This window comes from Phoenix dactylifera, chromosome 5 (assembly GCF_009389715.1).
Source record: "Phoenix dactylifera cultivar Barhee BC4 chromosome 5, palm_55x_up_171113_PBpolish2nd_filt_p, whole genome shotgun sequence".
NCBI classification, from domain to species: Eukaryota; Viridiplantae; Streptophyta; class Magnoliopsida; order Arecales; family Arecaceae; genus Phoenix; species Phoenix dactylifera.
In genome coordinates, this window is record NC_052396.1 from 16,847,667 (window position 1) to 16,861,015 (window position 13,349).

At 44.9% G+C, this 13,349-nt stretch overlaps 2 protein-coding genes across 2 annotated transcripts; both read right to left on the reverse strand.

Annotated features, from left to right (window-relative positions):
• Positions 1-5,069: 5,069 nt before the first annotated feature.
• Positions 5,070-6,364, reverse strand: LOC103712467 (aquaporin TIP3-1-like). Its single transcript, XM_008798996.3, has 3 exons — positions 6,039-6,364; positions 5,691-5,938; positions 5,070-5,570 (listed from the first exon to the last, which is right to left on the reverse strand). Exons 1-3 carry the CDS (start codon positions 6,172-6,174, stop codon positions 5,181-5,183), a joined length of 774 nt encoding a protein of 257 aa, XP_008797218.1. The 5' UTR covers positions 6,175-6,364; the 3' UTR covers positions 5,070-5,180.
• A 3,001-nt stretch (positions 6,365-9,365) lies between these two features.
• On the reverse strand, positions 9,366-12,167 carry LOC103712491 (probable leucine-rich repeat receptor-like protein kinase At1g68400). The gene is made up of 3 exons (XM_008799019.4): positions 10,894-12,167; positions 10,201-10,590; positions 9,366-10,100 (listed from the first exon to the last, which is right to left on the reverse strand). Exons 1-3 carry the CDS (start codon positions 11,807-11,809, stop codon positions 9,514-9,516), a joined length of 1,893 nt encoding a protein of 630 aa, XP_008797241.3. The 5' UTR covers positions 11,810-12,167; the 3' UTR covers positions 9,366-9,513.
• Positions 12,168-13,349: the final 1,182 nt, after the last annotated feature.

The following is a 13,349-nucleotide window of genomic DNA, read 5'->3' on the forward strand; positions in this document are numbered from 1 at the left end:
AGGTGGGCTCTTTCTTATAAACACCAATAAGGATTTTATCTAGTCATATGCCAAAAAGTCATTCTAAAGAAATGAAATTGGAAAAAAGGAATGGGCTCTTCTTATTCATTGCAGTTTTCAAGGATTCTATATATAGATGCCGATGATCCTTCTAGTGACTATCTTTCCTAACTGTTAACAACAAACTAGCAACAAAAAAAACAAATTTCTGGTGTAACTAATTCTGCCAGCTGCATGCGTAATGTGGAGTTTGTAATTTTCCAATATCCCCCCTCAAGATGGAGCATGAATATTGAGAATGCCCATCTTGCTAAGGAGTGGATCAAGCTGTGCAGCTCCAAGGGGTTTGGTGAGCACGTCTGCCAATTGGTCATTGGTTGAGACATGAAGAGTCTTGATGAGGCCAGCAGTGAGTCGTTCTCGGATGAAGTGGCAATCAACCTCGATATGTTTGGTTCGTTCATGATATACAGGATTAGAAGCTATATGTATCGCAGCCAAACTATCACAAAATAACAATGCAGGCTGCTGATGGGGAATGGCAAGCTCCTTGAGTAATTGAAGGAGCCAGACAATTTCTGCAGAAGTAGTGGCCATTGCACGATACTCGGCCTCTGCTGAAGACCGAGAGACAGTGTGTTGCTTCTTGGATTTCCAAGAAATGAGAGATTCACCAAGGAATATGCATTGCCAGTAACTGAGCGACGGGTATCTGGACATCCAGCCCAGTCAGAATCTGAAAAAGCTTTCAGATGCAGAGGAGACTTGCTGGGAAAAAATAAGCCCTGTGTCGGGGCCTTCTTGATGTAGCGTAGCACCCGAGTGACTGCATCTAAGTGGGGCTTACGAGGTTTGTCCATAAACTGGCTAAGAGTTTGAGCTGCATAAGATAAATCTGGCCGTGTAGTTGTGAGATATAGCAAACGCCCAATAAGCCTTCTATAATGAGTGACATCCTGAATTTCTTCTCCGACATCTTTAGAAAGTTTCAGCTTTGGATCAAGAGGGCATGCAGCAGGTTTGGCAGCAAGTAAACCTGTCTCTTCAAGAAGCTCTAAGGCATATTTCCGCTGGCAGATGGTGATTCCTTGTGCGGATCGAGCTACTTCAAGGCCTAAAAAATATTTTAGAGGCCCCAAGTCTTTGAGCTTGAACTGCCTATGGAGGAATGCAACAAATTCATCTACTTGTGCTGCATTGTTGGTGAAAAGAATTATATCATCGACATAAATCAAAAGCCCGACAAAGAAAGTGCCACTATTGCGAATGAACATAGAACTGTCAGCTGCGGATTGTAAAAAACCATGAGACAGCAATGTTGAGGAAAACTTGGAGAACCATTGCCTTGATGCCTGTTTTAATCCATACAGTGATTTATGTAGCTTTAAAACCTGTGAAGGATTTGTGGATTGAAAACCTGGTGGCAAGCTCACGTAAACTTCTTCATCCAACTCCCCGTGAAGAAAAGCATTGTTCATGTCAAGTTGGTGTAAATGCCAGTTCAAAGATGATGCCAAAGCCAATACAGTTCTGATCGTCACCATTTTGACAACCGGAGAGAATGTTTCCAAATAGTCCAGCCCTTCCGTTTGAGTGTAGCCTTTAGCTACAAGGCGGGCCTTAAATCTCTCTATGCTCCCATCTGCATGATGCTTCACTTTATATACCCATTTACAGCCAACTGTTGATTTTCCAGCTGGTAATTCACTTAATGACCAAGTCTTGTTCTCTTCAAGAGCTTGAATCTCAAGCCTCATTGCCTCTTGCCACTCGGGTAACTGAGAAGCCTGCGCAAAAGTTTTTGGTTCGAGATGTGTAGAGATAGCAAAGGCATGTGCTTTGTGAGATGCAGAGAGCCTATGATATGAGAGAACTGAATGAAGAGGAAATTTTATACCTGTAGCCGCAGAAAGATCCTTGGAGGAGGTAGCTAAGTGGCAGTGGTAATCAGCAAGATAGCTGGGTTGTCTTCTGACTCTCTCGGATCGCCTAAGGATTGTGGGAGATGCTGGAGAGTCAGGTAACAAAGAAGATTCAGATGAAAGAGAATCTGCATCTGGGTTTTCAGTGGAAGTGTGAGTCTGTGTTGAAGTATTTTCTGGAGGAATTGTAGCTGGGGAAGAAGGTACTGATGTATCAACAGTTACAGGGGAAGGCATGATATGTGTAGGAGTATGAGAGGTATCGGACATGAAGAACAAGTGAGAGTTATCCGGAGCATATGGAAAGATATGCTCATGGAAGACCACATCTCTAGATACAAACACCGAATGATTATGCAGATCATAAAGACGATAACCTTTTGTTCCATATGGATATCCAATGAATATGCAGGTCCGAGCCCTAGCGTCAAATTTTTTCCTGTCATGAGCTAAGGTGGATGCATAGCAAAGACATCCAAAAACCCGCATGTGATCATAGGTTGGTGGAGATGAAAATAATAGTTCATGCGGTGTTTTGCCGTTTAAAACTTTGGAAGGAGTTCTGTTGATGATGTATGCTGCGGTTAAAACACAGTCCCCCCAGAATTTTATAGGCAGAGAGGCTTGAAACTTAAGAGCTCTAGCCACCGTAAGAAGATGTCTATGTTTCCATTCTACGACTGAGTTTTGTTGTGGAGTGGCTACACATGTTAACTGGTGGATTATCCCATGGCTTTGAAAAAAGTCTTTCATGATGAATTCAGTTCCATTGTCTGTCCTAATGGCCTTTATTTTGCGATTGAATTGTGTCTGCACCAGCATGCTAAAATTGTGAAAGATTTGTTCTGTTTGGGACTTATGGTTCATTAAATATAACCATGTGCTTCGTGTGAAGTCATCAACAATGGTAAGAAAATAGCATGAACCATCTCTTGCAGGAATGGGATATGGTCCCCAAACATCACTGTGAATTAATTCAAATGGGGATTTAGTACATATCATGCTGGAGGAAAAAGGTAACCGAGTGTGTTTAGCCAAAGGACATATTGGGCAGACATGTGTAGAACTAAAATTCATAGCAGAATCAATGTTGTGTAACATATGAAGTTTTGGAAAGGATAAATGACCGAGGCGATAATGCCAAAGGTCTACAGTAGAAAATTTTGTTAGGTAGCTAAAAGAGGGAGGTAAAGCAGAACAATTCTTAGTTAAACTTTGAGAGCCAGGCGCCTGTAGCTGATAAAGTCCGCCGACTACGCTACCCCGACCAATTATCCTCCTGCTGCATAGGTCCTGAATATGACATGAAGAAGATTCAAATGTAAGTTGGCAATTAAGGTCAGAGGCAAGTGTTTGAACGGAGAGTAGATTAAAATGAAAAGTTGGGACACATAAGACATTTTTTAATAAGAGGTGACTTGTTAATCTAACACTGCCTATGTGTGTCACTTGCACAGTTTGTCCAGTTGGAAGTTGAACTCTGGAATTCAGTTGTGCATTGACATGAGTTAAGAAAGAGACATCTGATACGATATGATCGGAAGCACCCGTATCAATGATCCAGGCACCATTCGAGAAACCATTTTGTGAAGATAAAACCAAAGGTATGATATGAGAACTCTCAGAAGAGAAAGAAGGAAGAACAGCCACAGAACGTCCTCAACCTTGCTCTGATACCATAAAGAAATGAAATTGGGAAAAAGGAATGGGCTCTTCTTATTCATTGCAGTATACAAGGATTCTATATATAGATGCCGATGATCCTTCTAGTGACTATCTTTCCTAACTGTTAACAACAAACTAGCAACAAAAAAAACAAATTTCTGGTGTAACTAATTCTGCCAGCTGCATGCGTAATGTGGAGTTTGTAATTTTCCAATACATTCTCATGTAACTCATATAATTTTATTCTGATCAATGGTGCACAATCGTTTTAACTTGAATACAACATATTTTTTTCTTTTTTTGGGAAGCGAGGAGGCAAAATAACTTCAGTACAATTATTGGGGCAGTGAAGTTATGATTGCCCTGCATATCCAACCCCACTGCATGTTTGAACCTTTCCAATGTATTCCAGTTTTCCAACCAAACAAAAATTTCAAACTTTACTCTTTTTTTTTTGGTTGTTGTTGAAAAAGACATGATAAAGTAGAATGCATAGGAGTATAAGAAAAGGGGCAACACGTCCGTTAACTTTAGGATCGAGGTGAAAAAGCTAAGCAGGTATTTAATAGCGTAGCCTGTCAGGGCTTAGGTGCTCGGCATAGGCAGCCATTTGGCACGAGAGAAACTCAAGGACCTTCTTTGGAAAGAAAAAAAAAAAAAGAATCGTCGGCCTACTCGGTCTTTCATAAAACCTTGAACTTCTTCTCTTGTGGGCAGTTTTTGTAATGCCCAAACATCCGATAGTCACAACTATCTTCCAAGTAAACTGTCTTAAGATTGGAGAAGTTCCTCACTTTCTCTATTTTCCATCAAAAGATTAGCTGATCCTAAATAATTGGGACCTCTGTGCATTATTTCTGTGAAATGATTAGTTGATAGCAAAAAAATTGGGGCGTTTGATTGCTATACGACTTGCTAAAGAGGATGGCAATTACACGCTGTCTGCTTGCAAACGAAGACCCTACTCCAGCTTTCGCACTCCCCGATCTTCTCAATTCAATCTTAAGATGGTCCCAATAATTTGGACAGAACTTGGTTGCTAGCCTCATAGTGGTCGTAGTGGTGCACACACAAATCAGCTGCCAGCTGTGTTGGTTTGGGCACATGACTTGGCTCTTTGGCTCATGTAGTCCGAGATTTGAATCTTGGCTTACAAGCACTTCTCTTAGCGGAAGATTAAGAGCTCGATCGCAAGTCTGTTTTTGACTTTACCTACAAACGAGCATCATAAGACACAAGGGAAAAAAAGGCTTAAAATATTGTGCAATCCATGCGTATATATTTTCTTACACTTCCTTCCATATGTGGGTAAACTCGATATGTAAAATTTTTAATAATGAGATTAAAGAGTGTGGAAACAGAGTTCAAACTCAAGATCTTTGATCTGATACCATGTTACAATTACTAATTATCCCAAAAACTTAGACTTATAAGATGAGATTAGATATATTTATATATTTTATATTTTCTTAATTTCGGACCCAAGCCAGGATACAAACCGTTCTACAAACAACTCCACTCAACGCGACCAAACAACTAAAGAAGAAACAAATCAAAGGATCAGGACAACTAGCTCGCTTAGGATCAGATTGCCTAGTAATCTTCTGGAGCTAAGGGCTGGTGAGCATGGGGATGGGGTGTCTCCGTGGGGATAACAAGGTACTCATACATAACCCCTGCAATTCCAGCACCCACAAAAGGCCCAAGCCAGTACACCCAGTGGCGCCTCCACCGCCAGCCGACGAGCGCCGGACCAAAAGCCCGTGCCGGGTTCATGGAGGCACCGTCGAACGGACCGCCGGCGAGGATGTTAGCTCCGACGACAAAGCCAATGGCAAGTGGTGCGATGGTGCCGAGATGGCCTCTCTTGGGGTCGATCGCCGTGGCATAGACGGTGTAGACAAGCCCGAACGTCATCACGATCTCGAGCAGTACTGCATGCCACTCGCCGATGCCCGATCCCAGCGAGAACCCTAACGGCCTCTGCATGGTCCCAAAATACACCACAGGACGTCATTTTAGCTCCGGCACCAACCCGTACAGGATGATACGTAGATAGATGACATTCGCATGCAATTAAGTTTGAAGCTGGAAGTCCATTACCATGCCTCCTGTTGCGACCCTTAGTAAGAGTGAAGCTACGATTGCACCGAGGAGCTGGGCCACCCAGTAGCAGACGGCATGGATGACGGAGATCCGGCCGCCAACGAGGGCACCGAAGGTGACTGCCGGATTGATGTGGCCGCCGGAGATGTTGAAGGCGATGGAGACCGCAACGAAGAGGGCCAACGCATGGGCTATGGCAACCATCACAAGGCCGCTAGCGGTGGAGGTGTCCTTGTACAGCTTCTCTGCAACCAAGTACCTAAAGTTGGCGACCATGCATGCGAGTGCAACCATATCTACGTGCAAATGGACATGGATGCAGTTTAGTTAAAAAATTTGGTGTACCGAGAGAGAGGACGGAGCCTTCGCCGGCGAATACGAAGATGGCGGTGCCGATGAACTCGGAGAGAGCGGCGCGCATGGTGTCAGGTTGGACGGCATCTTCGGTCCGGCCGAAGGCGAATCGAGGGCGAGGGGGCATGGCTGGACGGACTATTCCTCTCTTCTTCTACCTGTTCCTCAACTGCTTCTTCTTCCTCTTCTTGCTCTTTCTCCTTGGTAGTGTTCTATCTACTGCTCGGTACGAGGGCTTTGGACGCAAGGATGAGGAGAAAGGAGAGGCGAACGGGGGCGGTGGCGGTGGCGGTGGCGGTGCCCCAGGAAAGGTGATAGAGAAGTGCGGACACGTGGGAGGGGTGGGGTTGGGAGGAGCGGCACGTAGGGAGAGGTTTTTATTTGTTTATTTATTTTTACATCGGGCGGCTCAAACACAATGGTCTGGGTGCAGCCCACAATGTCAAAAAGAAGAAAAAAAAGACATGGAAGATGACACCGAGACATGAGAGATGTTGAGCGATGCACGGCGCCGCTTGCCAGGCGGTTGCTCAATCTTCTCTTCACTGTTCTCATAAGTGATTCGTGGGGGCCATACGGCAAAGTCTATTTCATCCTCTTTTTTTTCTTCTGATGGTGCTTGTTCTTTTTCATTTCAAAGCGATCTGTTCAAATAAAGAGGAATATTTACAAGCTAGATGAAGTCATATATGAGCACATGTGATGCAAATGATGCCGGCTGGTTATGAATTTAATCAGGGAATTTAATTGGTTTCGGACCTTGGATGCCAGCGTGAACCAGACCTATTCGGTTGGAGGGTTCAGGTTAGGGTCTATTTGCGTTTGAATCGCATGCCTTGCTGGGGACTTGGTGCTATCGGGGCGTGTAAGGGATGGAAGGGTCTGGTCCACGAGCAAATCTTTAGAACCATGTCGGGTCCAAAAGCGTCCAGCTTGGGAAACCACTTACCATTTCTGATCGAGACTAGACGGGTTGGATTGATTTATTGCCATGAACGTACCATTGGACTTGCTACATTTGTCCACATCTTAGAGGCAACATAATGCGTTGTACCTCAGAATGCAGCTATGGCCAAAAACTGCTGAAAGCTACGGCATCCCCAAACAAACCATAAATTACACTTTCATATTAACCAACTTGCCTATGCCAAATTAGATCTCCTGAAATCTGAGGTAATTCTCCAATTCATTTCCCGTCGGTGCTTTGTGTGAGTACAACCCATACGGTCAAAAAGAATAAAGAGAATACAAAGAAGATGCTCTAGAATGCTAAGCCGCAAAGGATGCCACCCAGTGCGCCGCATATGTTTATCTTCCTGTAGGCATAAGTAGCCCGATGGAAGGCGCACTAACCCAAAAATCTACAAATGTAGTGAATCAACTGCATCCCATCAGCCGCACGATCCGGATCCTAGATCACTCGATCACCATAGTCGAGTCTTCCTCAAGAATGATGTGGTCTGCGTCCAGCACTCGCCTCGCGTAGGAGATTCCCTCTTATGCGGCTCTGCCCTCGGCACCTATGACATTCGCTCAAAGATCCGTCCGTCACAAATCTGGCCTCCTAATCTCTAATGACAAACCCGGCACTACCGCTGCCACCTCCCTCAGTGACGCCGCCATGGAAGTTCATCTTGAAAACATCAGGGGGTGGGGTCTCCCATGAGACAGGCATAGTCCTGGACGCTATAAAAGCGGAATAAGAGCCCCAAATTTTCCTAGCCAGCCCAAGAGACGGCGATGCAGTGATATGCTAAGAACCTCCACCGTATGAAGAAGGGCCCTGTCCACCACCAGCCTCGGGTGCACATCTCTATCCTCAAAAACTCGGGCATTCCTATCTAGCCAACAGTGATAGGCCAGATAAGCCGCCCTGATCCCTTGCACCACCATGGAGCAGGCCTTCGAGAGGATTTCCGCAGGAAGCTCAGGAACTCCTCCATCGACGTCCACCTCTGAGTCAGATCGGAGGGAGTCGAGGCGTACTACCAAATCTGAATAGCCCGCTGACAACCAAATAGAACATGAAAGATAGACTCCTCCACCTTCTGGCATGCCCAACATCCTGAGGAAATACCAATCCTTCACCTGGCCAGCACACCTCTGGTAGGAGGATACCCCCAGACCACCTTCCAAACAAACAGCGCCATCCGAGGATGGATACGTACCCTCCAGATCCAACCCCCTCAATCTACCATGCTAACGCCCTCCTGACCAACCCCAATAGATCCTTTGTTCTCACTTTCGTCCTACCAGTCCGACCCCACACCCTCCTGTCCTCAGCATCACCCACTGGTAGCAGCACCGCCAACACTCGCTCAGCCAGCTGTTCGCCAAAAGCCCGTCTGACAAAACCCTCATCCCAGATCCGCTCTCCTGGTATGATCAGGTCGCCTACCCTACTCTCCTCTAGCCAATCAAGGTCGAGTGCAGTAGGCAATCTACAAAGCGGCAAGTCGGCCAACCAGCTATCCCCCAAGGCATCCATCGCTCGCCCGTCTTCAATCTCCCACCGATCTTCGGGATCACCAGATGAGCACGAGAGCAGATCTCTCTCCAAACAAAAGAACTGCACCGTCCCATGCGGAAGGCTAACGGATCTGCCAGGTCTCCATACTTGGCTCTCATCATGGAACCTAGAGACTCACCGTCTCCAGTATAAATCTGGCTGCCAACCTGGTGGCGAAGAGCTCTCGTCGCTCGAGCAGAGAGTGGATTCCCAGCCCCCCTACTGGTCGGCTGGCATATCGTGCCCCACGCCAACAGGTGGACACCACGAATAGGTGGACACGACGACTATCCCCTTATCTTCGCCAGATGAAATCTTTAAACAGGCGCTCGATACACTGTAGCGCTCCGGTGGGCATCAGGGTATTAGATATAAGATAGATGGGAATAGAGGTGAGCACTGACCGCCTAGTCGCACATCATGGACAAGGTGCAAATCTGCCAATGCTCCGAGGGGTAGACAATCCTCCCTACGAAAATGACGGCCTGTGATTGGAACCCCAGTAACAAAAGGCTGAATAGTATTTCAATTGGGTACAATATAAAAAATGTATAGATTAAACTTCTAAATGAAATAAATCAGTCAGCTTCGCCGTGATTCCAGCATCTAATTTTTTTGCTAAAAAACAGAACATCGGAGCTTTCCCATATGCTCAGAAACCAAGGAGTTTTCCGTGTACTAGTTGAAAAGAATTTAAAACTCTAAAAGGAAATACTGACAATATGACCATTCTATTGTACTCAGCAATCCAATGGAAATACAAAACCAACTTCTTTACGGCAATCATTTTCTGTCAAAGATTGAGTACGGAAGAAAAGCACTCCTTTATTAGGTGGAATCTTGTGGCTGCAACACAGTTTTAAGTCTAATTCTACATTGTATACATGCAGTGAAAAAGAACACCCGTAAGAACTAAAGAGAAAAACACCAATGTAATCTGTTTCAAAGTTTTCAAAATCAAATTCTTCCTTCGCTGTTTGGTTCTTTAATCTCTTCAATCCTCTTGACCACCTCACTCATTTTGGGGCGTCTCTCTGGCTCCAAGGCTGCACATTCGAGAGCAATCTCCGTAAGCCGCAGCATATCTCCATGGCTCTCTCTCTCTGCCGATATTTCCAAATCCAATATATCCGTCGACCAATCATTTCTAATAACCAAACTCACCCACTCCGGCAGATCAACCTCATCGTCACCAGGGACTTGCCCAGTGATCGCTTCAAGGAGCATCAGACCAAAGCAATAGACATCGGTCTTATTGGTCAGTTTCCTTCCTTGAGTGAACTCCGGCGACTTTCCAATGGCCAACTTGTGAGACTGGTTTGGCGAGAGGAGCAGGGCTTGAAATCCAAAATCTGTGAGCTTGGGCTGGTACTCTGGACGGTGCTTGTTATGGAGGATGAGAACATTGGAGGATTTCAAGTTACCGTGAGGAACCTTCAGAGAAGGCAGACATTGGTGGAGATAGGCCAAACCTCTCGCTATTCCCTTGACAATATTTAGGCGCGCTGCCCAGTTCAAAGGCACCCTTCCCTCTCCTCTGTTATCTAACACCAAAAAAACATGCAACGAGAGTGTAAAAATATAGGAAGAAGGCATTACCATACATCAGCCATTATCTCTTGAATGACATGGAGGAGTTTTTACCATGGAGCAGCTGAAACAAGCTTTCTCCGGGGACATGCTCATATACAATGAGCTTCTCATTCTTGGAATAGTAGAAGGAGATGATCTCCACAAGGTTCTCATGCCTCAGGCTGCCAAGCAATTGCATCTGCTGGACAAACTCCTTCTTGCTCACCCCATTTATGTTCTTGGGCCTCTTCACAACGACAACCACGCCCGGTTCCAGAGTCACTCTATATGTGGTCCCTAACTTCCCCTTCCCCAGCACCTCTGCCGAGGATCTCAGTAAATCATCGAGGCTGAAGAGCTGCCTTTCTTTGTTGAAGAATTCCAACTGTCCAGCTCTCTCTGGCTCTGTGGTACTCTCTGATCCTTTGGAAGCCTTCTCTACGAATTCAATAGAAGCTGCTCCTGTAATAGAATCAAGTTCTGTATGTTACTTGAGGTCTACTTATGAGATTATAATCTCAGCTTGTTGAATAGTTTAGTAAGCCACTACTTTTTGGAAAAAAAAAAAATTATTACTTTTTTTTCTTCTTGCAAATCTTTTATAAAAAAATTCTGCAAACTCTTTTTTTTTTTAATAGAGTCCGGGTGGCTTTGCCTCCCTCTTTATATATATATATATATATATAAATCAAATCACCAAAGGCAAGAATTCGGTTCCGATTGGAATATTTAAACAGGCATATACATAAAAAAGAGGTCTGGCACCTGAATGATCTCCTTTCCCTTCTGCCTTCTTATAATACCTCTTGTAGTAGCACAAGACAGAGAAGATTGCCATGAAAGAAACCATGGATGCACCTACTGCAATCAAAGCAACACCTCTTGGCCCCAGTCCCTTGGCGCGCGATTGGCTCAAATGGCTAGTGGAATGAGGTGGCGCACTTCCTTCAGGCTTGGAAGGAGGAACGCCGGCGCCGGGCAAAGCGACTGCGCATGATTTGGCCATCGGTGTTCCACACAATTCCAAGTTATGATCGAATGAGCTACTTGGAAACCTCTGCAACGCCGAAGTCCCGGGAACTTGGCCTTCAATGAAGTTGTAGGAGACATTGAATGCAGTCAGTGTCCGTTGATCGAACGGTGGAATCGATCCATTCAGAAGATTATCTTGGAGCTCCAAACGGGATAGATTGGGCAGTGCCACAAAATCTGATGGAATTGATCCAGAAAAGCGATTTCTTGAGAATGATACGACTTGGAGATTATCAAGACCTTTGAGGCTGGGAAGATAGCCATGAAGAGCATTGTTGCTCAGACTGAGGGTGGTGAGATATGCCATGTTCTGGAAAGCCGTGGTCAGAAGCGAGCCTGTGAGCTGAATTCCTTCAAGATCGATGCCAACAACATGAGAGTCGGAGCATGCGATCCCGAGCCATCGGCTCTGGTCATTGTGGCAAGGAGGACCCGTCCAATTCGAGTGGAGGTTCACTGTCGAGCTCAGCGAATCGCGAAGCTGAATTAGATCATTCCGTTCGTTGTGATAGAGCTCTTCAATGGCAAGCTTCGATGCTGCGATCGCAAAAATCTGCGCAAAAACTATAACAAAGACGGATATGCTCATGCCCAACCTCATGTCGCACAATCTCCGAGTCAGCCTGCAGGAAACTTGGGGTCTCTTCATCGAAATCAAGATCTTATGTGGTGGATTTGGAAAAGATTGAGGCCTCCATTATTTTCTACTTGGAAGGTTGGAGGTTGGATAGAAATGGTTGCAACTTTGGTGGAAGGCGTAGACCATGGAGTTTTTAAATGACTTGCCGAAGTGTGCAAGGCAAGGGATCAAAGATTCAAGGGGTTGGAGACGTGGTGGTCGCGGGGGGAGTCAAGGAATGATAAATTTATAGGCCAAGGAACGGCAGATAGAGGCCAGATTGGCGGAGTTGATTTGTTTTGATGGCCAACAAAGGCAAGAATTGAGCTTTATTGCTTGGGCTTTATGGGAAGCCTTGGCCTTAGGGATGGTGGTTTGGACTGGGAGGGCGAGAGCCGTTGAGACAACTGAATAAAGTTTCTTCTTTTTCTTTCTTTTTCTTTTCTTTTTTTTTTAATAGAGAAAACAACTGAATAAAGTTGAGGGGTCATCTCTGCCGTCTGTAGCCAAAACATGGACGGTTGGATTCTGGATAAGAGATAGTGAGGTACTTTAGCTCTTCCTCGAAGCTATTCCTTGATCCACATGTCAGCTGGTGAATAGCTGTAAAGTAGTCAACGAGTCAATAGTCTGTAGCCTTTTGTTTTGGGTTTGGCTTCAGGAATGGGGTTTCGCTGCTTATTAGCGGTCCAGGTTGTTTGCTACGTTCTATTCTGCTATTTGGATTTGGAGCGTGGGTTGTTCCGGTTTTCTCGCAGAACGGAAGATGTTGCCATCTCATCCCGGTATTTGGAATATGAAATATCCTAAAACATGCCGATCAAGGTTAGAGGTATAAATGAGTTGATCTGTCCATGAACTACTCGAGCTTCACTCGACTCGGCTACTATCAAGCTCAAGTAGCGAGATGCTTAGCTCAAAGAATCACGAGTCTATTCAAACTTATATATAGTACATGAGTAGGTTAAGGTTTAAATTCGAGTTCGAATATGGCTCGGTTGACATTCGAGTTGGATCGAATCGATCTCAATTATTGTTTTTTTTCATTAAGACGGGTTCGAGCTTGAGATAGCAAGACTCGATCAATTTTGAATTAAATTTTAAGCTCAAATATTTTGAATTGAGTCAAGCTTGGATTTCTAGCTACTTGGTTCGGCTCGGTTCGATTGCATTTTTTATTGGAATGTTGGAATAATAATGGGATGGTTCTGTTCTAATACTTAGGATGGAATCTTGGTCCAACTCGGGCCCTTGCTTGTAGTTGTATTCATTGTTTTTACTTACCATGGAAACTTGGGAGTAGGTTGTGCTCTTAGCAGTCCCTTCAAGCAAACACCACTCAGGTAGATGAGAGAAAATGGCCTATGATTAGTTGGTCAGACGGAGCAATACGCCATGATTAGTGTAGAGCCTGGACGGTACATGAATGACCAATAAACTAACTGTCTTTTCATTACCAGGTATTGCCAACACCTACCTGATTTTATGTTTGAGGAGCCATCATATCCATCTGGATTATTTAATTTAGGAAAAACATGCAAGGTCCAAAGCAGTTTTCCAATCTGATGGA